At 34.7% G+C, this 25570-nt stretch overlaps 1 protein-coding gene across 4 annotated transcripts in view; it reads left to right on the top strand.

The window, feature by feature from the left end:
• LOC149572932 (diaminopimelate epimerase family protein) overlaps positions 1–25570 on the top strand; it is a 128931-nt gene that overhangs the window by 22083 nt on the left and 81278 nt on the right. For all 4 annotated transcript variants that reach the window (XM_089814050.1, XM_089814048.1, XM_089814047.1 and 1 more), the window contains 2 exons: positions 3721–3791; positions 24962–25019. In XM_089814050.1, coding sequence (XP_089670176.1) covers positions 3721–3791; positions 24962–25019 — 129 coding nt within the window. The remainder of the gene's footprint in view (positions 1–3720; positions 3792–24961; positions 25020–25570) is intronic.

Below are 25570 nucleotides of genomic sequence, written 5' to 3'. Positions count from 1 at the left end.
TAAATGCTATATAGATCTGGAAATGTCATTTTGTAGGCCGTTATGCTGCTGAAATTTCTGTAAAAATGTCCATTTTCAGATTTATTAATGATATGTGAAGTTGTGAAGTTTTTGGCACTATTTCGGACATACCCGATTTGGGGTCTATTGAGAAATTGGTAGATCTTTGTAATATTGGTTGTTTGATTTTGAAAATCTGATTAGAGGCTTGAAATATCAAAAATATCAGAATAGGGACATTTCATCAGAGTGGGTACTTTTGTCAAAGTCCTCCAGCACTTGGATTTTAGTAGGTTCTCTAACTATACCCAAACTGACCTTGTCCCCATAGAAGTTCCTCCAGGCCCTCCTCTTGTTCTTTCTGATTACCTGCCCCCCTTTTTCAACCATGATTTCAATCATCTCCTCCGGGGGCGAAATGGGAACCTCCTGAGGCGAATTGGGTAGGATGGGGCTGGGGGGCACATCAATTTAGTTAATGATTGTTTCATACGAACATCGTCTTGTACTTTGCTATTTAAGGAGAGTTTGTCTCCATTGTTTAATATTAAACTATCAAGTTTCATAACAATAACTTTGTGCGTTGTTTCAATATTTTTCGTAGTTTCTTTCTCAAGTGTTAGTTAAAGTTTGTTTATGGAGAAACATGGAGATGCTTAATGAATTCCTTGGTTCATATCTTTTTTTTTATTGCAAATTGTAGTGTATGGTTAGTCTGAGTTCGCTTAAACATTAGTGTGATTATGGATGTTCATTTGGATTGTGCCTAGTATTGGGTACTTGTGTGAATGTTACAATATGAAAATCCTTCCCTATCTTTGGAGATTGCATCGAGTTTTACGTAGTTGTTTCCTCATGGCTAAGCAATCTTGGTTTGAGGAATTCTAATATCCAAGTATTTACAAGTATTTTAATTCTAAAGAGAAGGTATGTAAAGAGGCTTAAAAAGCTCACTTAGCATATTAAAATCTTCACATTTTTCCTTGCAAATATGTAATGGTGGGGTTTTGATTCAACATTGCAAGTAAATGACACCCAATATGATATGTAATGACTGACAAAAACCCCACTTGACATGATTTTAAGATGCCTTGGTGGACTTTTGTTTCCACATTGCAAGGTTTTAAACAAGAAATGAAGACTTGCAGTCAAACTTAAAAACCTTACTTGCAGTTACTTAATACTTCATTATCTTTTGAAATATAGTTTCGATCTAGGCCTCAGATAGCTCAAACGAGTGGAATTCGAAATGCAACAAATCTAGGACGAAAACAAAACCAAAAACAAACAAAACAACAAAGAAAAATCAAATAGACTCGAAGGTTACCAATGCCCGAGTACCTACGATCAGGGAAGAAAACCCCATCATTCCAAGAAAAACCAAGTTAAACTTGATGGAAACCTTTGAAAATGACACTCGTAGGATATAAAACTTTGGACAATTCAAAGGATAACTGATTGCCTTTGTAAAACTCCATTAGGAACACCAAACTTAGAGAATATGCCTACAAATTCATTAGAAAATTGCGTAGGTTTGTCCAATTTTACAGTTCTGGACAAGGTTTTGCCAATTTTTTCTCCCAATCGTGGTTTCAGTTTCATATTGGTGTCCTTGATTACAGGGAGTGATACCTTTGTTTCTCAACATCAAGTTGGATAATTTCTAGTTATCTTGGTTGTTTCTAGAAATTTGGCAGATCCAAAGAGTCTTAAGAGCATGTGCATACCGTAGAGTGTTCTAATGAGAATGGGGCAAGCTTTCATGAAATTGTGACCAAAAGATAAATAGGTTGTCTTCCATATGGTAGTTAGCAAGATGACAATTAAGGGGGGGATTAAAATCATAATGTAGTGTTTGTAATGGTCATCTTTAGTGAGTTTAGTTTTATTAGTTAGTTTTCATTTTCGTATTTAGTTAACGCTTGTTTCGTTTAAAATATCGTCTTTTACTTTTCTATTTAAGGAGAGTTTGTTTCCATTGTTTAATATAAAACTATCAAGTTTCACAACAAGATCTTTGTGTGTGTTTCGATATTTTCCGTAGTTTCTACTCCTCAAGTGTTAGTTAAAGTTCATTTATGGAGAAACATGGAGATGCTTAATGAATTCCTTTGTTCATACAATTTTGGTTAATGCAAATTATAGTGTATGGTTAGTTTGAGCTTGCTTAAACACTAGCGTGATTATGGATTGTATTTGGTATTGGGTATCTGAGTGAATGTTACAATATGAAAATCCTTTGCTGACTTTGGAGATTGCACCGAGTGTTATGTAGTTGTTTCCTTATGGTGAAGCAAAGCTCGGTTTGAGGAATTCTAATATCCATGCATTATTCATTATTATCATTATCCTTGGGTGCTAGATATAGTCTAGATTCCCTAATCCTTATCCTTTTGTCTTTATTTAAATTTAGAGTTAGTTTAGAATTGAAGTTCCTCCAAATCCAGAAATAATAGCATAAGTTTCTTTGTGTGTTACCAACAATATCACATCTCTTCACTGAGTCTATATCGAACATAAAGTTGCATGTTCACAATGTTAACCTTGGGGTTGCCTTATTTGATCACACGGTTTCACATTTTCTAGCATTTGAGGTTACCTTCCTCAAAGAGATTATAAAATACTTAGTATTTATTTTGTGTTGGCAAGTGTCATCAAACACACTTCAGTAGGTTCTAATTGTGAAGACCCAAGTTCAAATCTCGAAAGTGAGGTAAGACTCAAAGTTGCAACCTTTGGTTTTCCACTGTTTGGCTTCTACTAGTAATTTCTATATTTCTAGTATAACTTTATAAGATGTTGTTCATAAGGAACTAAGTTTATATTGCTTGTCAGGGGCTAAGGATTTGTTTCTGTTAGTTCAAACTTCGGATGCTTGTTTGGGCTATATTTGCAGACTATCAGAAATATGAAACAAAAAAAAACCAAGGGATTAACAATTTTCTTTTCATGTCAATAGAAGGGATTAACAATTATCTATTCATGTCGACACAATATTAAGTGTTCTGTAACATTTATTGGGGAAGTTTCTTCTCAATCTTATGGATTTGTAGGTGCAGTTTACTTTTTGGGTGTGCAGCTGCTGTTAATGATTTTACTCTTATATAATAGTGTATCCTATGGTTGCAACCTGCGGGTGCCCTACAGGTTATCTGAGTGGGTTTCAACTTCCTTATTTTTTGATTGAAAAATAGTACAAGGTATAGAGTGCTTTGTAAGTTGTACTACAGCAACTTCATATTCCTCTTTTATGTGAGTATTTTGGGAAACCTTGAAAATTATGCCGAAATTAAATTTCTGAGTTTGAGTTGAAACTCTAACAAACAGTAGATCTTGTAGTCTAGAGAAAGCTTGTTTTTTGTATCAAAGTCTGATTTGATTTCTGTACAATTTTTTTGATTGACTTTGTGCTGTGTGCAAATTGAACTTTCTAGCTTGGACTGAAAAGTTGAAGGCAGATGAATCTTTGAATTCTAAAAACTCTTTACTTCTGCTACTGATTCTGTTTTTCTGTCATTTTTAAGGTATTAAAGGTTTACTTTTCTTGAGAAGGAAAGGAGTTCTGCTTGCTTTCTCATGTATCCTTTCATAGAGTGTTTTATGTTCAATCAAAAGGATATAATTTATGAAACAATCTTTGGCAGATGATAAAATATTGAATATAACTTTAATCCAGAGATTTACTTATTATTTAATTATCCTTTACTGACACAAATGCAGATGTGTGGAAATGGAATTCGTTGCATGGCTCGTTTTGTAGCAGAACTTGAAAGTTCAGATGTACCTCGAAGGTATTTTATTTTTTGACTGTATAAGATTGATGGTTTATATACACGATTCAATCTTAATCTGTCTCTGCATTTACTTTTGTTTCTTTATACGCCATAGATCAATTATCCCAATTTTTTTTTACCTTATCAAATTGTGTGCTGTACAAACTCTTAATTTGCGTGGTTTATAGAAGAGAAATGATTTAACATTGATAATGAATAAGAGATGTTTCCCATAAAGAAAATTAGTATAAAACTAGAGATGAAACCAGGGGAATTCGAGGCAACAATTTTTTGTGGAGTTAGTTACACATTTTTCTTGTAGGAAATGAATTCTAAATCAAGAGTTGGCATCCATTTTTTTTTACAGAAAGAAACCTTTTTGAATTTAATGGCGAATGTAGAGGCGTTGCTTCTATGTCCCAGTTGAGATTGATGGAAACATTTGAAGAGTAGAGGAAAATCTTTGAAGTCTTGCTATGGTTATTCTATCCTTAAAAAGGTTTTCTAGAGAATGGTGGGGATTTAGAGTCTGATTTGTTCGCTTTGGGCCTGCAATGTTCTTTAGTGGATAGGGAGGGACCCTTTATGTGTTGCAGTCATCACCTTCTCTAGTTCTATGAGTCCTCAAACCTGATTATCAGGAATGGTCTTTCTTTCTTTCTTGGATCTAGTTTGCTCACATGTTGGCCTGGGGAGCGTGGTGGACTACGCCTTCTCTTGTCCCTCTTTCATTCCCTCCATCAACTGCTTCACCGTCTCCCGCCTCCCCTTGGTAGACCACACCCTCCTTAGACTTACCATCAAGGTGCCCCCTTCCTCCCACGCCCCTCCCCTTCCCCCCAGTGCTGCCCCCCTCCTTCACTTCCATTTCATTCGATGATGTAGAGCAAGACCTCTTTGCCCTTCACCTTAGGTGGCTCCTCCCCCTGCCCCCCAAATCTCTTCACAGTTTTTGAGTGTGCCTCCATCAGATTTGATTGCGTTGCCACTACAATTTGGGAGTCCACCTTCTTCTTTCTTCATCGCACTACCTCTTCATCCCGCAATCCCAAATGCAAGAGCACTTGTCCTATGAGCTAGTGGTAGGGCAAGGATTGCAAGTCGTTCCACCACCCAGTTCGCCTTGCCACCCCATCCTTACCCTCTCATATAGTCAACTGAACTTGCCCTACCACTGCGTCCTCTACCATAAAAAGCGTGTATTCATCGCAATGCAGTGCAGATCCCTTTACATGTCACTTTTGTAGTCTCCCAAGTCTTTTTAGCGCACCCTTTTCCCCCTCTATCTTAGATCATAGTTCCTTGGTCCTTTACACCTCCTCCCTTTACGACATCCCAGGCTAGCCCCCCATCCTCCTCACCCCCCACTTCATTTCCATCTCTTCACCTTCTACAACATCAATGAAGCTATCAAATCCATGAATAATAGTAGGGCAATGGATGACAAAGGGTTCCAAGCGAAACACTTCAAGCTTGGCATTACAGTTCTGGGCCTCTTCTTCAAGATGGGAGCATGGTGGACTATGCCTTCTCCTATTCCTCTTTCATTCCCTCCATCATCCATTTCACTGTCTCCCGTCTCCTCTTTGTAGACCATGCCCTCCTTAGCCTTATCGTCAAGGCCTCCCCTTCCTCCCACCCCCTTTCCACTCCCTCCAGTGCTGCCACCCTCCTTCACCTTCATTTCCTTTGATGATGGAGAGCAAGATCTCTTTGCCCTCAACCTTAGGCGGCTCCTCTCGTTCCCCTTGAATCCCTTCACTTTTGTTGAGTGTGTCTCCACCATGTTTGATCGCCTTGCCGCTGCGATTGGGCAATCCACCTCCTCCTTTTCTCATTGCACTACCTCTTTATCCTGCTATCCCAAATGCAAGAGCACTTGTCCTATGAACTAGTGGTAGGACAAGGATTACAAGTCGTTCCACTGCTTGGTTTACACTGCCTCCTGCACCCTCACCCTCACATGCAATTAATTGAAGCTGCCCTACCATCGCTTCCTCCACCATAAGAAGCGTGTGTTCATCATGGTGTAGTGTAGATCCCTTTACATTTCACTTTTGTGGTCTCCCAAGTCTTTGTAGCATACCCTTTTGCTCCGCCACCTCGCCTCTCTCCACCTTGGATCACTGTTCCTTGGTCCTTTACATCTCCACCCTTTATGACATTCCAGGCTAACCCCCCATCCTCCTCACCCCCTACTCCATTTCCATCTCTTCACCTTCTCCAACATTAGTGAGGCTATCAGATCCAAGAACAGTAGTAGGGCAACAGATGACAATGGGTTCCAAGTGGAACTCTGTAGGCTTGGCATCATGGTTTTGGGCCCCTTCTTCACGATGCTCTTTAATATGGTGGTGTGTACTAGTTTCCCCCCTCTTAGTTGTGACATATTATCCATCTGATTCACAAGGTTTGTCGGACTTCTTACCCCAACAACTACAAGACCATCATAGTTGGGCACACTTTCTCCAAATTATATGCCACTGTTTTGCACACTGTTCTCTCTAGGGAGCTTGACCAATGTCATTTGTAGGGGAGGAGCAAGCTGGTTTCCTTACAAACTTTCAGACCATGGAACACATTCTAACTCTACGAGCTATCATTGAGGAGACTTAACACCGCTTTGTAAAGGTCTACTATTGTTTTATGTACTTCCTTAAAGTGCTTGATTCCATCCCTCAAGAGACTCTTGTTTAGAGACTTAGAGACATGAGGATTCTTGAGATTCTCCTAATGGTCATCATGAGGTTGTATGAGAGTGTGGTGGGAAAATTCAAGACTCCATAGGGTTTTTCGAACCCCATTCAAAGCACCATTGGGGTGAAGTAGGGTTGCCCTCTCACCCCTACCTTGTTTGGGATCTACATTGATGAGTTGGAGGCTTTCCTTTCTTAGCAGTCACTCCTGGATGATGGTTGCCCCTTGCATCAGGCCTTGATGTCCATTTTATTCTTTGGGGATGATGTGGTCCTCTTAGCCTCCTCCCTAGAGGGTTTGCAATGGGTCATGGATGGCCTAGCCGCCTTTTGTGATTCACAGAAGCTAGTGGTTGATTGGGCAAGACCCAAGTGATGATCTTCAATTGCTTGAAGACCTCTAGTCTCTGCTTCCTCTATGGTATAGAGGTTGAGATCCTTTTTTCTTACATGTATCTAGGGGTCAAGTTTTTGCCCCTTGCTTCAACATGAGATCAGCCATGCAACATCAACATGGGTTATCTTCCCTTGTGCTTTTTGAGAGAGTTCTTCCGACATCACTTCCAGGAAACCACATCCAAGTTGGTCCTCTTGGACACCTTGATCATGCCGATTGTGCTTTATGGTTCTGTGGTTTGGGGGTCCTCTTTTTTAGAGTCAGACTGGGCTTCGGTGGAGAGCATCTAAATCCTTCTTCTCAGGTGCATCATTAGGTTCACCAGTTTACTCCTCTTAGTATCATTTTGGCTGAGTTTGGGGCAAAATCTATTTAGACTCAAAGCCATCTTCGACTTGGTTTAGTTTCTATACTATCTTTAGTGCTTCAAGGATTCGGTTGAGGGGCATCACATTCTTACTTGGCCTATTGCTCCTTGGAGGCAATTGTGGGTGTTTGCTCCAATGGTCAAGCTCGGTGTTGGTATGCCCATGCCTCTGCTCTTTTGGGTATGGTGGGGATCAAGATTGACCGCCTTTCTCCTTTTTAGTACTCTTTGGATGCTCCTACTCATTTCCTCCCCTCCCAATAGGAGTGGAATAGGCATGTTGGGATGGACATCTACATAAGTCTATTGATATACATGACGGGGTCATTGTGCGCTCTTCATACCTTTCTTGGAATTGGATACATGCACTCCACATCTCCTTGGGCTCTTTTAGGGTGGGCTCTCATTGGCTCCGTATTCAAATTGACCACTAGATTGACAAAGGGAACCAAATTTGTCAACTTGTGACATGGGGAGGCTGAGACGGGTAGACACTTCATTTTCTATTGCTCCATCTAGTCTGATGTTAGAGAGAGGTTTTACTACCTATTTAGAGGGTGTTGGTCTCTCTTGTCCTTTTTTGGAGACATTGATTAGCAATGTCTTGTGCTTAATCTTCAGGAGGCCATGAGGCTTCAGGACCACACCTTGCAACTTCAGTTCCCTTCAAGATAGACCACGGAAAATCTTATCACTTCCTTCTTCACGTTGGTCTCTCTGGCTCAGGGTACCAAGTTGACTGCTTGGTCTTCCTACCACTAGACACAATAGGTCCCCGTGGCATCTCAAGGATTGCACACAACTTCCCTCCACTCCTAACAGTTCTTGGATAAGGCCCGAGGCCTCTACTCGCCTCGTACTGTATCCTTTTGTTTTGGACTTATTCTTGGCGGCGAGGAGTGATTGGCTTGTTGCTGGCTGCTGTTTTCGTCTCTTGTTTTGGCTTTGTTCTCTTCTACTTTTTATTTTTTCTTTGGGTGCTGTTTGGCCATTGTCAGTTGGTTCTTTCTTGTTGTGTATTGGCAGTCCTTTAGTGGGTAAGTAATCATTCTATTGTGGAATAGAGTTTGACTGCATAACAAGCAATGAAATATTTGATTTTCTAAGTCCTTTCTAATGTTTTGGAAAATGTAACTTATATTGTTTGTCTATTCTTCGATGCCCCTATGATATGCAAGAAGAGAATTTATTATCAATATTTATAAATTTTCTTACCCTTTAGTGGTCTTCTTTTGGGTGCTTATAAAGTCAAAAAATGGAGTTTTGGAGTGTTTAGCCTAGGTTTTTTCCCACCATTCTGCCATGTTGCTGGCATGGTGAACCAAGTGGAAAAACATGGCAAAACAACCTGGTGAGTAAACTTTCTCAGTACTAGACAACTTGCGAGTACTCAGTGTCTCATTGAGTTTCTGAATTATGGTTGTAATCAATACAACATACTTTCTTGACTCTTTGCTAATTTCCTTCAATGCCTTCAACTCCTTCATTGTTTAAAACTTGTTTCTTCTTAGTGCATATATTCTTGTTTCACTATCATTGATTATGTTTGAACCATCTTCTTTATGCATTTTTTTTTCAGACCATGAAGACATTTTGCCCCCACTTTCTATAATAGACACTTTCTATATCCATTATACTCTATTTTATGCTTAAGCATATAATGATGGTAATACTAGATAAACAATTTTTTTCTTAATGAAGGAATAATCCTTTCAATGAATTATCTATTTTTAACCTATCAATGCTTTTTTTTCTAACATTTCAAGTAAGTCTACAATTATAGGCTCTTTCGATTTTTAATAATTAAATGGTCTCTTATGGAAGATTTTTACTACAATTTTCTTGTTAGCTCGAAGCAATTTAAATTCTTCTTCAAAGGCCCTCGATTTCTCCCACATATTTTAGATGACTGATTCAATCTTTGTATACCAGATGATAGCTAGACTTCTTAGGGTGCCTAGAATAGTTTAGTAGGTTATGCAATTGATTACTATATCTCTAGCCCATTTCCTATAAACTTAGGCAGCTTTTTCCTTTTCACTTTGACTTCATGGGAGAGTACCATAGGTTTTCCTTGGTGTGATCTTAACACTTGGAACCTACTCCAATGCTATTTTGGCACTTTGAGACATGTGAGAACCCTCTACTTTAAATGCAACTTCAACATTCCATAGACTTGTTTCACCTTAAATTCTCTTGTCTTCCCCAACTCTTCGCCCTCGAGGTTTTGGCGCTAATCTTCTTCTATTGGCAATTGTTCAGTGCTTCAAAGGTTTTTCTGTTGTGTTCCCTTTCTCATGTGAAGAATTATATCTCCCAACGAAGATTATCCTTGTTTAGAAGAGACTTTGTGGATTCTTTTTATCAAACTTGGTTTGCGAGGTTGATGCCTGCTTCCTTTAGCAATGGAAGACGTCTTGATATTGCCACCTACTTTGCCTTACATGTTTATGTGTAGAGGGTTGAATATTTTTGATATATTTTTTGCTTGCTATGACTAACTAATGCTTTGACTCCAACTTTTGCTTTGGGCTGAACTTCTATTTAGGGTTTGAATTACAAGATTCTCTTTGGTGGTTTCCTAGTTTTCTTTTCCATTCTCATTGCTCTATCTTAAAGATTGCTTGATCTCTTGATCCTTCCCACCATTAATTGGGTGTGGGGTTTAAGCACATGGATCTCTCAAATTGAACTTGACTTCTTTAAGGCGATGGTAACAGTGTTCACTCTTCTATTTGTTAAAACCAATACTTGAAATATTGAATAGAAAGAACTATGCATACCAGGTAGAGTAGTAAAAAATATCTTTATTCACATGTAGTTCTAACTTCTTACATAAGCAAACATTAGATGATTATCCAAGGATTATACATCTTTCCCTAACTAAGCACAGTTCATTTAAAGAATCCAATGGCTACAAGGATCATAATTCTTTATCAGCTGACTTCCATAACTACATGGAAGCCGACAAGCGATTAATTACATATTTGGGTACAACCATTTTAATGAAACATAATAAAGGCATTGTATTCTAACTACAAGGACTTGATTTTATGATTCTAGTTAAAGTTAAAGTTGCATTGTTACAAGTATCACATAATGCTTGAACAATTTGTCAGAGACCAGAGCTTTGCTTGACAAAAGAATTGTATGATTTATATATGAGGAGGTAGCCACTAGATATGGCTTTCCAGTGTAGATAACAAGTTATAGAGTTGCACATTTTATTAACCATTTTATCTGGTTGACAACATTGGATACACACTGTTTCTAGTCTGCCTATCCATGCATAAATGGTCAAGCTATGGGCACTTATAAAGACTTGATATTTGAAGTGAGATATTTTGTATGGTAGAAGTAGTTGATTGAGAAGAGCACCTTCCTCTTGTTCCAAGGTCTTACTGAACACCCTACAAGGTAAGTAATAAGTCAACATCAGGGCAAACAATAAGAAAGATTTAATACTTTATATTGAATTCAATATGGTCTATACACATCAATCCGGGGGCATAAGCTTGTGAAAGGTGTCTGGACAATATGTCCTCAAGGGGTGCTACTTGTGAGTTGAGTGATTATGAATGTAGCTAGAACACATGAAAATAAACTTGTAGCAAACCAAAGAAATCTTTGCAACAGGAGCTGTGCGATAGGAAATTTAAAAAATGTAATATTTCTAGAAATAAAACTCATAAATCCAAAGAAGACTAATCTACAAACTACACAAGTACATAAGGTATGAATAATTAATCTGGTAAAGCAGGAATTTCGTCAATGCACATTTGATTAAATTTTCTATTCTATTTCTTTGATTAAAATGTGACAGCAACTACGCAGAGAAAGAGGATTCTACAATGAAACAAATTAGCTATTAGCAGAAAGAAAACCATTTTCATCACATCAATTATATTTAAACCAAACTTAAATCTATTATTCAAACCAATCTTAAATCATGATCATTTCATCAAACCAAAATCATTGAACTTTAAATCATACAATGCGAAACCAAAACAGAATAACACACAAAAACATAAAACATCACCAAGGTTCCGAGGAGTGGGCCCTTGCTCCTAGTCTGCAAGGTGGAGGAAACAAGAAGCTTCATTAGAAAACTGGTTCGATCGGAAGAATTGAGTCTTTATTGACACAATAAAATAATACTGTCTGCTTACATAACAATCTGCAATATACAATAATCTGCAATGCTGAACTACTCCTGATATTCCCCCTTTCTCAGTGATGCCCTTTTTACAATATATAAGAGGACTCAAACCCTCTATTCTCAGCCCTTTCCATGTATTATATTATGCAGTTATTATAATTTACGAAAAATGTGCATAGTGTAAAGGTTGAAAGGTGACAGTTGGAAGTGTTAAAATTTGAACCCAGAAATATAAAGATAAACAACAATAAGGGAGAGCAAAAAAGAAACAAGAGACACACAAACTTATCCTGGGAAAACCCATCTAGAATGAAGGGAAAAACCCAGCTACACAACAAAAAAATATCATTTAATTTATAATAAAATTCAATTGTTACAATGCCTTTTGCTTGATGTGATATATATAACTTAAGGATGGACTCGTCACATTCCAACCGAAGGTCTCTTCAATTCCCAACAATATAACTCTTTACTACAAACACAATGTTTTGTATTTCAATGTTTTAATGCATGATGAATGACACATGTCAAGTATCATAAATGTCCTTTTCAGCTGAAGGTGACTATTAGGGAATTAATGTCTGGAGATAAAGATTTCTATCACAACTACATACTCCAACACTCCCTCTTAGCGAGAGATAAATCTTTAGTTGAGTAGTCACACAAGGGTGCAATCAAAATGTCAATGATAAATTCTAATCACATAGATCCTACAAAATTTTATGGAATATGTTAAGTAACATGGACCGTGTGTGCAAATGTAATTATATTGTCATTATTATCAATATGTTCCAAATGCAGATTTAGATCTCATATAAGTATGAGAAGAGGAGACATGTCTCCAAGGTTTAAACATCATTAGCTAGTATATTAATAATATAAATAACCATATGTATAATAAATGCATATATATATGTAATATATATTATATATTATATATAATAATATATGTATATAGAAGAATATTTATCTAATGATTATTTAGCATCAAAAATGAAAATCATGATCATATCAAACAGATTGTAACTGCAAGCTTAACACTTCCTCTTAGTTAAGAAGGATTGATATAGAACATATTATGTTCTTGAGTATATGAAGAGATATCATCTCAGTATGATATTCCTAGAATGACACATTTAAGGATATTAACATAAATCTATCAACACACATATATGTAATAATATATATTACATATGGAATTGGCTTCGATTCACAATGAGGATAAATTTCTCAACACATCTTCTTTATCAAAGAGGGAATTGAAGCAAATTCTATAACTTTAGTATAAGTTTAAACATCACCTTAAGTGTGATCTATAATTAATTTATGTTATAGTGTCCGATAAGATCCGGCCTGAACAACCATAACAATTTAATTTCATGGTGTCCGGCAAAATGCGGCCAGAAGAACCATGATGAGTGGTTATCAAGGTGTTTGGCAAAATCTGACCCGAAGAACCATGATAACACTCGCTCCAACACATTTTGGTGTTAGGAGATAGGTCTACTATTGATAAGATTATCACTTTACAATAGTTACCTTCTGTTCATTATCATAACTTCCGACACACTGGGACAACAACTTACTGTAGATTGCTATGATAATAGGTGCAACTATTGATAAGATCGTAACCTTTCAATAGCTCCCCTCTAAATGTATACATCAATGAAAGATCGTCACCTTTCATGACATAATCACAACAACATGCAGTAGCTCACATGATATTCACCATGAACTAAGTTAGAGGGTGGACCCACCATAGCTGCTACTAGAGGGTGGAACAAAGGGTTTTCACCTCATACATCTCAATCATAGAGGAGAGCGCATTATAAAGAATTTCTCTTAGAACTTCTCCTCATAGATAATATATCATCCACAAAGGATTGCATCTCAAAATTTCTCCCTCTGAACATCGATCCTGGGAATTTAGGTCCTCTAGTTACTTCCTTAGAAACTCTCTTCACCCAAGGATGCCTGTCGAACTCGCTCTGAATCTGATATCAATTTTTTGATTTTTTGGTATAAGTCACCACTTCCTCATGATATACGTAGGAGTAGGCCCATCAACATCATGCAGTCACCCACATGTATTTCTAGACTCCCTCTGAGTATCAATCTTCTAAGCTCCTGCATTGCTTTCGAAGAAGTGTCATACTCCCTCTCAATGTAGAAGAATCTCATAATCTCAATCATCAAAGACGAGTGCCTCATTTTATCCATCTTGATCATTAGGGTCTTCAGAGTTACTATCATTAGGTTGAGTCTGCACAATATCTGGTAGCATGTGTAAAGTATTAGCTTTTTTTTCTTGTAAGAACATCTTCAAACATAAAGGAAAAGATCAAGGCAAATAACCTTTATAGTATGTATAGAAATTACAAATAAGAGAGATTAATGTCAAAAATAAGAATACTTATTGCACATGAAGATTCATAATTTTTTTCTCAAATTATTTGAGAATGGAACATCTCCCTTCTAAAAGTGGGAATGGAACATTGACTATTATTCCCCCCACATTGTAAAATTTCCATATTCTTATATTGTTGAACAATATGATAACTCCTTTCTAAGTTCTAACTTACGCTTTTTATCCATTGAAAGTCCAAACATTCATTTAGCTTAATAGTAGAAGCAAAGACAAACTCGTCTACAATACACCAATATCTTGATTGAGTATGATTGTGCCATTTGAATAACTTTACAACTCATGTGTCAAGTTTCATTTATCAAAGAGAGACTCGTAGATGGTTCAATTGAAGTCACCACTTTCTTATGATGTACACAAGGGGTAGGCCCATTAAAATCACATAGTTGCATGGATTCCAGTCCTCTTGACTGTTACAATTTATCGATCACTGAAGATTCCATCACAACATGGTTTACTCCCTCTAAATCAATATGATCGAGATCATTGAAGGTTGATGAAACCATATCCTTTATCTGCTCCTTCTCTTTCAAGGTTGCAGCTGATGAAATGTCAAATGTCCGGCTCCCTCTTAATCTCAATCTCCCTTTTTTTTTCCTGCAAGAACATTCTTGGAGGAGAAGATCAAGGCAAATAGCTCTTATAAAAATATCTTTATGAGAGAGAGAGACTACAATAATATTCAAGGATAATGATTAGTTCTACATAATAAGACCATTCCAATAAAAATATAGATAAAATATATTTTGAACATACATATATTCAAACTTCTTTATATATTTTAATCTATATATTAAACATATATATGATCCTTATAAATACCACATAAAAATCTAAGATAACCAATTTCACTTATATATATTATTATTATTCCAAATTAGTGACGTATGGAGTAGATGTTATCCAAGTTGCCTAGATGCCAAATATGCAAATGGATCCCCTCAAAGTTTATAGGTCCAAGCCCATGTCTCGAAGAATCATGGGTCGCTGATCCCTACACTATCTTGGGACAAAGATCCAATTGCTTGGACTTAGACAAGCTCCTCCTTGGTAACATTGCATACTTTCAATCAAAAATTCAATAATGATAATATTAGAAATAAATAGTTATAATATCATAAATTAATTTCATTAATCTAACAAAATTATGGATCTTCTAATTGTGTATAAACAATTACAACATAACTCTTATTTTGTATATTTAATAGTAAAAGGATGCATCATATAAAAAATTATAATGATGTATAGAAATTAAAAACATACCCATTCCTTAGATACCCTCGCGTAATTGGATGGGTCTTTTTATATTAAGTTCACTCCATTTGATACAGTACTCAATTAGTGGTGGGCCCCTCATGCACGCATGGCAATACCAACAGATTTAGCATCGTTTCTTTTCTTTTAAACTTTTTTTTATTTCTCCCCATTTGCTAATAACGTATACACTTTGTAGATGTGGCAATATATTTTATTTTTCATGGCCTTTATCGGGTTCTATGTGATCCACTGATGTATAGAAATTAAAAACATACACATTCCTTAGATATTCTTCTTTCTCACAAATGAAAACTTATAGCTATTTTGTTGATCGTTTGTACCACTTGACTGTATGTGTATGTTGAGCATTGCTTTTCATATTATTCATTGCCTTTGTCATTTTTTATATCCTCCATCTCTGATTGCTGACATATATATCAGTATTTGATATTGTTCACTTTTATCCCTTCCTTTTTGGTTTATATTGCTTAACTATTTGGAGATAATTTCTAATCTTATTGTCTTGATTCATAATCTACTCATGAATTTAAAAAGGTTCAATTTGTCTCTCCCTTTCTTGACTTCTAACTCCAGTTTGAGTTTTGAATTTTACTTGCGAGAACTACAATTTGACTTGTGAATATAACTTCCACAATGTTGTATATATTTATATTTTCTCTTATGTGCGTTTGGTTTATCGGATGTGGATATTTTTATTGGATTATATGTTAACTATATCTTACTAGTTTGTACCACTGTGAATTCTTCTTGGGCGTAGTTTCTTTTTCCTGAGTGTGGAACAATATATTATTGCCTCTGATGTTTAATAACAATAATTCTTGCCTCATCTAATTGTTATAAATCGCCTCATATTTCCTTTTTAAAATATATAATGTATAGCACGTATGAATCCTTGTGATGTCCCCACTCTAATATATAAATTAAATAATAAATAAGTATTATACATAAAGTGATTAATAAAAATATTAAAGTAATAATATTTTATATGTAATATTATATAATAATATCCTTGCATTATAATAGCAATATGGAATTATGAAATTAATTAAATAATAATCTAATATAATAAATAATTATATTATAATGATTAAAATATGATTTAATATAGAAACACTATTAATATAAAATATTATAATATTATAATATAATTTATATAGTTGATATATTCATAAAATGATATATGTTACAATATAATTATTATTAATAATAATTATATTAATATTACAATTACTAATATATTAATAATAATTAATGTTACAATATATTATTATTATTAATATAATATAATTAATATTATAAAAAGACGCGACTCTTAGAAATGAAAACTATATATACATAGAGGAATATAATATGGAGTGATATATGATAAGAAGGAGAAATATAAAGGGAAATAAAAGGGAACCAGTCGTAATCTGGGAGAAAAAGGAGAAAATTATACACAGTAAGGTTATGAATTCTAATGTTCCAAAAATGGTTCATTACAAATGGTATCAAAGCAGGTTTTCTTGCCAACTTGTGAAACTTTATCAGAGATAGTTACAGAAAGTTTCTTATTAGAGCAGATAAAGAGAATAGTAGCCTGGTTTTTGAGTTAAATTTCAGGTGGCTACATCAGAATAAAGTTTATAATCCTTAACTGAAAATAAATTTTTTCAAGTCTGTTGAAATTTATATATTACTGGCAATCTAGAATATTTCCTCTAGAAGTTGTATTGTACCTGCAACCCAAATTTAATCAAATATAAACCTGTTCATATAGTCCCGAGTAATGAGTGAAAGGAATAAAATTATTAATGTTAATTTGTATAGTTTGGATGGGTTAGAAATTGTTGGGCATGTACATATTTATCAATATCTGTTGAAAGATTGACGTGGGAACATAGAAAGTTGGGAATAAAATTTCAGGAAGCCATTCAGAGACCAATAGGCAATTTATTAAAGTCTAACTTTATCCAAATGTTTTATATAATTATCAGAAGGACTCTCTAGTTTGAGCCGAAATATTTAGAGACATGCCCAAATTTATAAAGTGAAGTCTTCGCATTTTAAAGCATTAAAAATCATTGGGTGTAAAGTTTGAACAAAATATTTGGAAAGAGAAAATGACCCTTTAGTGCTTACCTATTACAAAGTTTGGCCAAAGAAATATCTAAAGTCTAGCAAATATTTAACATATCCAGCTAAGCATTTCATGGAGCTTGTGCGAGTCCAACCATCATTACAATATTAAATCGATTTTCAAGTTCCTTTCCAGGTTTTAAATGTAGAACGAATGAGCTCAAGGTCGACTGATCCATGCTCAAATATTGCCATATCTGTAAGGCAACAAAATATCATATAATGGAAAAACGAGGCCAATCAGTACAACAAATGCAATCAAATGATTGCCACAGAACTTAATGAAATTAAGTGTCCCCAAGCAATGAAAATAGTGCTGGTAATGGAGTATGAAATGCGTAAAGATGGACAAGAAGGAAAATCTTTTGAGTCGATGTAGCAAATGGGGTCAGTTGGCAAAGAATGACCCAATGCACCCACAGGAAGGTTAAAGGTATATACTGAATGTGATCGCAGTGACCACGATGAAGTTGATCGCAATCCAACGTTAGAAACAATGAACATCGAGGAAACAACACCAAGACACATGATTGATAGTTGGCTTTGTAATGGAAAAGAAAAAGCCCAATATGCAAAGGTAAGAATCAACCTCATTACAAAGATGGTGTGGGTACTTCTCTGGCATGAGTTATCCGAAAAGGACAAGATGGGCTAAACTATAATAATTTTGAATTGAAAGTGGAAATGAACCTTTGTTTATAGTATATGGGACCACACTATATTCCACATACGAGGCATCTAACATGTTACAATTAGTACGCATTCTAAACAAAGTTATGATTGAGATCTCTTCCAAGAATGCAAGTTCTCTAAGGGTTATTTGCGGCTCGTCTCTTTGAATTTTAAACTAGGCATTGGAAAAATAGCTAAGGAAAGAGATGATATGAAGTTGCCGAGGAAGAATATTTATTGCAGAGCTAATATCTTATTTTACAGGAATTATATTCTGATAGAGTTGGAGAACTTGTTTGCACAGGCCCATAGTTTGGGATTTATTTGTTACATTCCCCACAAAACAAATAATCGTGATCATCAAGAAGTTTCAGAAGGAAATTGAAATTCTATTCTGTGCAGTCGCCAAGAATGGGAATACATCGAGTTCCATTATTTGGAGAAGTAGTAATATAAAATAATATAGGCGTTACAGAGATAAAAACGATCACACCAGGATAGACAGGAGTTTATTAAAGAATGATGATCATTGACAAGTAGACCAAGAATATATGACATTTGATGGGCACTTCCTAAATGTATGTCTCATTTGAGATGGCTGCGTTCAAATTCACGTTTATTAAAATGTTTGCCATCGGAATGGTCTGCAAAACGACTCATTGTACTGGATTTGAATCCCAATATAAAGGGATCTCTTAGTGAGTTAAGAGAATACTAAAGCGGGTGAGACAAACATTGGAGATCCTTTTTCACTATTGTCTTTAGAAGAAGATGAGATATGATCAAGGGAACATCAATAACATTCAGTCAATGAACAGAGAGGGAAGCCAGTGGAGCTTCGAGGAAGTTCAACCATAGTTAAAATATGAAATTGTAAGTTTTCTTAATTAATGTAATCATAAAGGTGTAAAATTGATTATTTGAAAAATGATTTAGGGATTTCAAGTAGCTTTCCTATGGAGTCTACAATCAAGGAACGTCTATAAGACGCCTTGTTGTAGTACTAGTTAAGGGAAAGACTATATAGAAACCCTACTGTATATAACTTTCCTATGGAGTCTGCAATTAAGGGAGGTCTGTTAAGACACCTTATTGTAGTACTAGTTAAGGGAAAGGCCATATTTAACTTTCCTATGGAGTCTGCAATTAAGGGAGGTCTGCTAAGACACCTTATTGTAGTACTAGTTAAGGGAAAGACTATAAGGGCATCTATCCTTCCTATGGAGTCTACAATCGGGAAAGAGCTGCTATGATACCCTATTGCAGTACTAGTTAAGGGGAAGATAGTAAGGGAACCCTACCACTTTCCTATTGAGTCTGCAATAAGAGGAGAACACCCTATTGTAGTACTAGTTAAGGGGAAGATAGTAAGGGCACCCTACCAACTTTCCTATGGAGTCTGCAATCAAGGGAGAGCGGTTAGGACACCCTATTGTAGTGCTAGTTAAGGAAAAGATAGTAATGGCTCCTTTTCACAAGAACCTTTCTAGCCAAACAAGCAATCCACTAAGTAGACCACCTCGTGTGGATGCCTAACATTTGCCACCGGGGCCAAGGGGGCCAAAGTTCCGCTCTTGGGCTTAGTATGGAACTGGCTTGGATTAACTTATTATCATTCGAATTTCTTTGAAGTTTATATATATTTACATGCATGTACTGATGCTTATTTTGTGGTTGCAGGGTTCATAAGCCTAATGAAGATGTATAGTCATTGGGCATTGCTAATTTTAGGATCTAATCAAGGTTATGTATGATGTGTCTTCGTTATGTTTGCTTCGTGCCTTCATCTGTTTGCATCGTGTCTACTTTGTGTTTTTCATAAATCTCTCTTGTCCTTGAATGCAAATGTGTTTTGTGTCTACGACAAAGTTTGTGTATGAAAGATTTTGCTTGAGGGCAAGCAAATTCGAGAGGGGAGGACTATGATGTCCCCACTCTAATATATAAATTAAATAATAAATAAGTATTATACATAAAGTGATATTAATAAAAATACTGAAGTAATAATATTTTATATGTAATATTATATAATAATATCCTTGCATTATACTAGCAATATGGAATTATGAAATTAATTAAATAATAATCTAATATAATAAATAATTATATTATAATGATTAAAATATGATTTAATATAGAAACACTATTAATATAAAATATTATAATATTATAATATAATTTATATAGTTGATATATTAATGAAATGATATATGTTACAATATAATTATTATTAATAATAATTATATTAATATTACAATTACTAATATATTAATAATAATTAATGTTACAATATATTATTATTATTATTAATATAATATAATTAATATTATAAAAAGACGCGACTCTTAGAAATGAAAACTATATATACATAGAGGAATATAATATGGAGTGATATATGATAAGAAGGAGAAATATAAAGGGAAATAAAAGGGAACCAGTCGTAATCTGGGAGAAAAAGGAAAAATTTATACACAGTAAGGTTATGAATTCTAATGTTCCAAAAATGGTTCATTACAATCCTGTAATAGATTACTTCACTGGATAATAAAGTTTTTGAACTTTATCAAATGCTCCCTAATATTTTCTTGCAGACTTTAGTATGTTCAATTTTTTATTATTCACTTATACATTTGCAGTTGGGCTCTGATACAATGTTAAGTAACATGGATCGTGTCCGCAAATGTAACTATATTGCCACTATTATCAATATGTTCCAAATGCAGATTTGGATCTCATATAAGTATGAGAGGAGGAGACATGTCTCTTGAAGAGACATGTCTCCAAGGTTTAAACTTTAAACATCATTAATTAGTATATTATTAATATAAATAACCATATGTATAATATATGCATTATTATATATATATGTAATATATATTATATATATATAATAATATATGTATGTAAAAGAATTTTATCTAATGATGATTTACCACCAATAATGAAACTCATGATCATATCAAACTGACTGTAACTACAAACTTAACAGAATCACTCAACATGAAAATCCTACAATAAATATAACTAGATTCAATTATGACACTAATAGAACAATCTACTCATGGAATCACTCAACATGATAGACCTGAAACTATTCTCATAATCATGGAATCACTCCACATGATAGAATTGCAAGAATCCCAGCTAAGCCTTTAATCACAAATTCTCTCCTGGTGAACTGTCATGGAATTACCCAACATGACATCCAACTCCCATCCTCTCCATGTGATGTCATCATGGATTCTCTCCCTATGATGATCATTTCCGGAGCAAAAGAGTTATCATAGCTGGTTCTTACAATCTTATTTATTCACACGAGAACGAAAATAGACATAACAAAACAAGACTTGGTTCCATTTAAGTCTCAGATTTTACAAATACCACAAGCATCACAAGCATATATAAGAATGAAGGGGATTCCATAAGCACTCCCTCCTAATAATGAAGCCTCCCTTTGAAGCTAAAATCTCCCTCTAAAGCTCAACATCTCCCTCTTAATTAAAGCAATCTATTGCTTTTCTTGTTGCATCTTGCAACAATGAGAGATAAAAAATCAATCGCAATTTATAATTAACATTCATAAATACTGAAAGATAACCACTATTTTTGATTATAATAGAACTTCAAAAAATCATAGTACACTTATCTCTGCCAACTGTATTCAGACCAGAGTTTATGTAGAGTCTACACATATTATCAAGATCAAGCTTGCTCATTAAGAGGATGAAGCTGTAATCAAGAGCCAAAAATGAATGATTCCATGTGGTCACAGATGGCCACCAAGGACGGGATACCCAAAACCTTTTAGTGAACAGACTTATTAAAGAGAATTGAATTCACTTTCTCCAGAATGATATTGGAAAATAATCATGGTAAACTCATATGATAATACAGATGATATCTAAAATCCGATGATTTCTAAATACTTACATATGGATTGAAATTATAAAAAAACGTTAAAGCTTATTAAACATAGACGAAATTCCTACCAGTTCTACTAGTTCTGATGGTCATTCCAGATCTGTGAAATCTCGTAGTGGTCTCTTGCGTCAGCGACACTCCTCCACGAGTTTCATAGAGATAGTTTAGGGCTCCTGTCCACTCACAATCTTATCCTTCTGTGACTGATTTCTTTTTGCCAAGGAAGGACTCATAGTCTTTACCTTGTCCTCTCTATTCTTGTTTCTTGTTGCTTCTTGTTGTTTGCTTTTCTCGGACACCGTTTGGTGCTCCCGTTGTTGTCAGCTGTCTGGTTGTAAAATCTCAGTTTCATAGACCTCTTGTGGTCTTTTGTTGGACATTAATAATTTTATCTTATCTTATCTTATCTTATAGATTGGAAGACCAGAAAAATAAATTTTTTTTTTCTAGTGGAGAACAACAGAAGGTGAAGAAAACACGATAACTAAGAAACAAACAAATACGAAACGTGAAACTATTGCCAAGATAAGAAAAAAAAACACTATGAAAATGCTCAAATTACACCTTTCGCTTATCATATGAGAATGATAGATAAAAAAATAATTCCATGAAGCTGAAAAAGAAAACGCATGATAAAGATGACAAACGCAAACAAGACACATATACGGCTCTTCTAATCATTGCTAATAGTCGTGGAAGGGACTCGAGAAAAAACTTGCCATACATTACATAGGCGATAGTCATGGCAAACCTGAAGACAACCTAGAAATAAACAACAATAATCTTGAATGAAGATAAGAGAAACATAACACAAGGTACATAATGCAGAGGTGGGAATAATTGTATCCTAACTAAAGGCACGAACGTGCAAGACTAAAGACACGAACATGTAAAAGAGGACAAAAATACACAAGTGTGAACAAAAATGACAGCCATATAAAAAACAGATTCTCCAAAGAGATTGGATACGACTCTTCATAATGAGGAGAAACGAGCTAACATAGAATCATAAATAACGGACTGGAAATAATAGAAAGTACGATGCTTTGCCAACAAAGACAAGGGACACAAAATAGAAACTGCCAAAAAAAACCTTTTAAATTTTTTTTAATACAATGCAGCAACTCTTACTCTAACCGACTAACAGGGACTAGATGGTCAACACACTTGAGCCATCGAATACTACCATACAAAACATGTTATACTAAGAGCGATTCGGACTGAAACATGCAAGCTTATTGAAACCTGATTTTATCATTCCTTTCCTGACGTAAGTATGAGAGCATCGTGAATGCATGCATGTTAAAGACAATATTATCAGAATTGAGAGCTCAATCCTGCGATATCTCCATATACATAAAAAATAAAAACATTGTACCAGCAGGCACCAAATAATCCAGGGATTTCCATAGTCAACCATGAAAATATGAATGATCAACACTGAACAACAAAAAAAATTGGAGCAAATACATAGATATGCAAATATCTCTCAACAGTGCCAAACTTTAGCACTAACATACTAGGAGAAAAAGAAAAACTTCCATTTATCAAACTAGGCTCTGATACCATGTTAGAATTTGAGCCCAGAAATATAAAGATAGACAACAGTAAGAGATAGTAGAAAAGAAACACGAGACATGCAAAATTATCCTGGGAAAGCTGTTCTAGAATGAAGCGAAAAACCCAGCCACAACAGAAAAATATCATTTTATTATAGTAAATTTCAAGTGTTACAATGTCTTTCGCTTGGTGATATATATATATATATATATATATATAGGAGAGACTCTTCACATTCCAACCAAAGGTCTCTTCAATTCCCAACAATATAACTCTTTACCACAAACACAACTTTTTGTATTTCCATGCCTTAATGCATGATGAATGACATGTCAATTATCATCAGCGTCCTTTTCAGCTAAAGGTGACTATAACGAAATTAATGTCCAGAGATAAAGATTTCTATTGCAGCAACAAACTCCAACAACAGGTGGGAGGTAAACGGTTCAAACAATTGACCTTCCACTTTACTTATAAGAGGCACCGCTTTATTTCAAATATAAGATGATGTGGGTTGGTTTCCGAAAACCACACATGGTTTAGCGGTCAATGCATAAAATAGCATTGAGGAGGTTGCGTGTTCAAAGCTTCCCCTAACAAACTTTTAACAAACAAAACCCCCTTTCTTTTTTCAGCCTGAATATAAAATGGGTGTTTTGTAACCATAAAGAACATAGAATTTTATTGCCCAATATTTGTAATTTTCTCCTCCACATGAAATATTCATTTTCTTGTCACAATAAATGTTAGTAAATACAATCAAATATTGATTATTCATATATTTTATCTCAAAACTAAAATAAATATTACTAATGTGTATTGAAACATATGCAACTTAAAATGGAAAAATGGTATAGAAGTGGAACATGGAAATGAGTATGGTGTATGTGAAGGCTAAAATATGGTATAATTTAGGACATAAAAAGCTCTCATCAGCAAGTACCAACCATACATTCTTTCATTTGATGTACAAACATACAATATCAACACCAATGATAGTCATGTACTACCTTAAAGATTGCTGTTAAGAATTATATTTGGGGATGGAGACACTATGAAAGCTTCTTGAGGTAACTGTAAAATAGCATGGGGAACATTCCCTACTTTTGGTTTTCAGAGTGTTTTTAAAATTAATTTTGAATTTTGAATTGATTTATAGTATGGCACATTTTTTTTCAGTATTATTTGATATTTTCTAAACTTTATCAATAATGATATTTTCTAAACTTCGTCAATAATTCTAACTCGTTATAAGCATTTAAGTATTTTAAACATGTCTTAGTGATTTTAAGTTACATGATCATATTTGAAGGTCTTTAGCCTATTTTGTGTTTTTAATGTTTGATATTCGTCCATTTTGCAAGATCCTGGGCTTGTTATCTTTATCCAGATTTATATGGATCTACTTTATCTCTGAATTATGTTATCTTTGATATTGTCATTTAAACATTTTGTTAATCAATACAATACAGGATATTTAGAAAACAGTGAAAAACTTATGATATTCAGATTTCAAAAATAATGCAATATGATCTCTACTTCAGTTTATTGAATATTGATTTTTGAAGGTATTGATTTTTTGTAACTGTTTGCAGTTATAGCATCCATACAGGAGCTGGTCTAATTGTTCCTAAAATTCAAGAGGATGGAAAGGTAGGAGAGCAATCTACCCAGCAAAGCTCAATAAGCTCAATTGTTTGTTTTTAGGTGAGCTTATTGGAATGTCAAAGCTGATATTAATGAATAATTTCTTATTTTTTGTCATTTGTGGTTAGAAATTATGCATCCAGCCTTTTGTTTTCATATATTGTGTTCCACATCTTGCCCAACATTTTTTTGCCATTCTATGATTTTATTTACAAAGTTTTTCTGAATAAATCTAAGGTTATAAGGTTGATATTTTCATTTTGGATGTTATTGGTTTTGTTTTGGAGACAATTATGAGGCATGGAATATATGATTAGTGTCTTAATTTGTCCTTCCAGGGATAAAACAACATTGAAGGTACAACTTTTCTTCAAATTACAAGTAGCATGTGGCCCCCAAAAAGAAACAATTGTAGAAAAGTGGAACACTTAATCATAAAGGCAATGATGAAGAAACTATGTAGTCAAAGCTATAAAGCTATTGGGAGAGGTCTTAAGTGTTTAAGTGATTTGCATCATGAATAGGCACCCGACTAATGAGCATTTGTCAAAAAAATT

Source organism: Cupressus sempervirens, chromosome 2 (assembly GCF_028749045.1).
Source record: "Cupressus sempervirens isolate cs-2001-9-10 chromosome 2, ASM2874904v1, whole genome shotgun sequence".
Taxonomy (NCBI): domain Eukaryota; kingdom Viridiplantae; phylum Streptophyta; class Pinopsida; order Cupressales; family Cupressaceae; genus Cupressus; species Cupressus sempervirens.
This window is presented reverse-complemented; position numbering and strand designations above follow the sequence as displayed.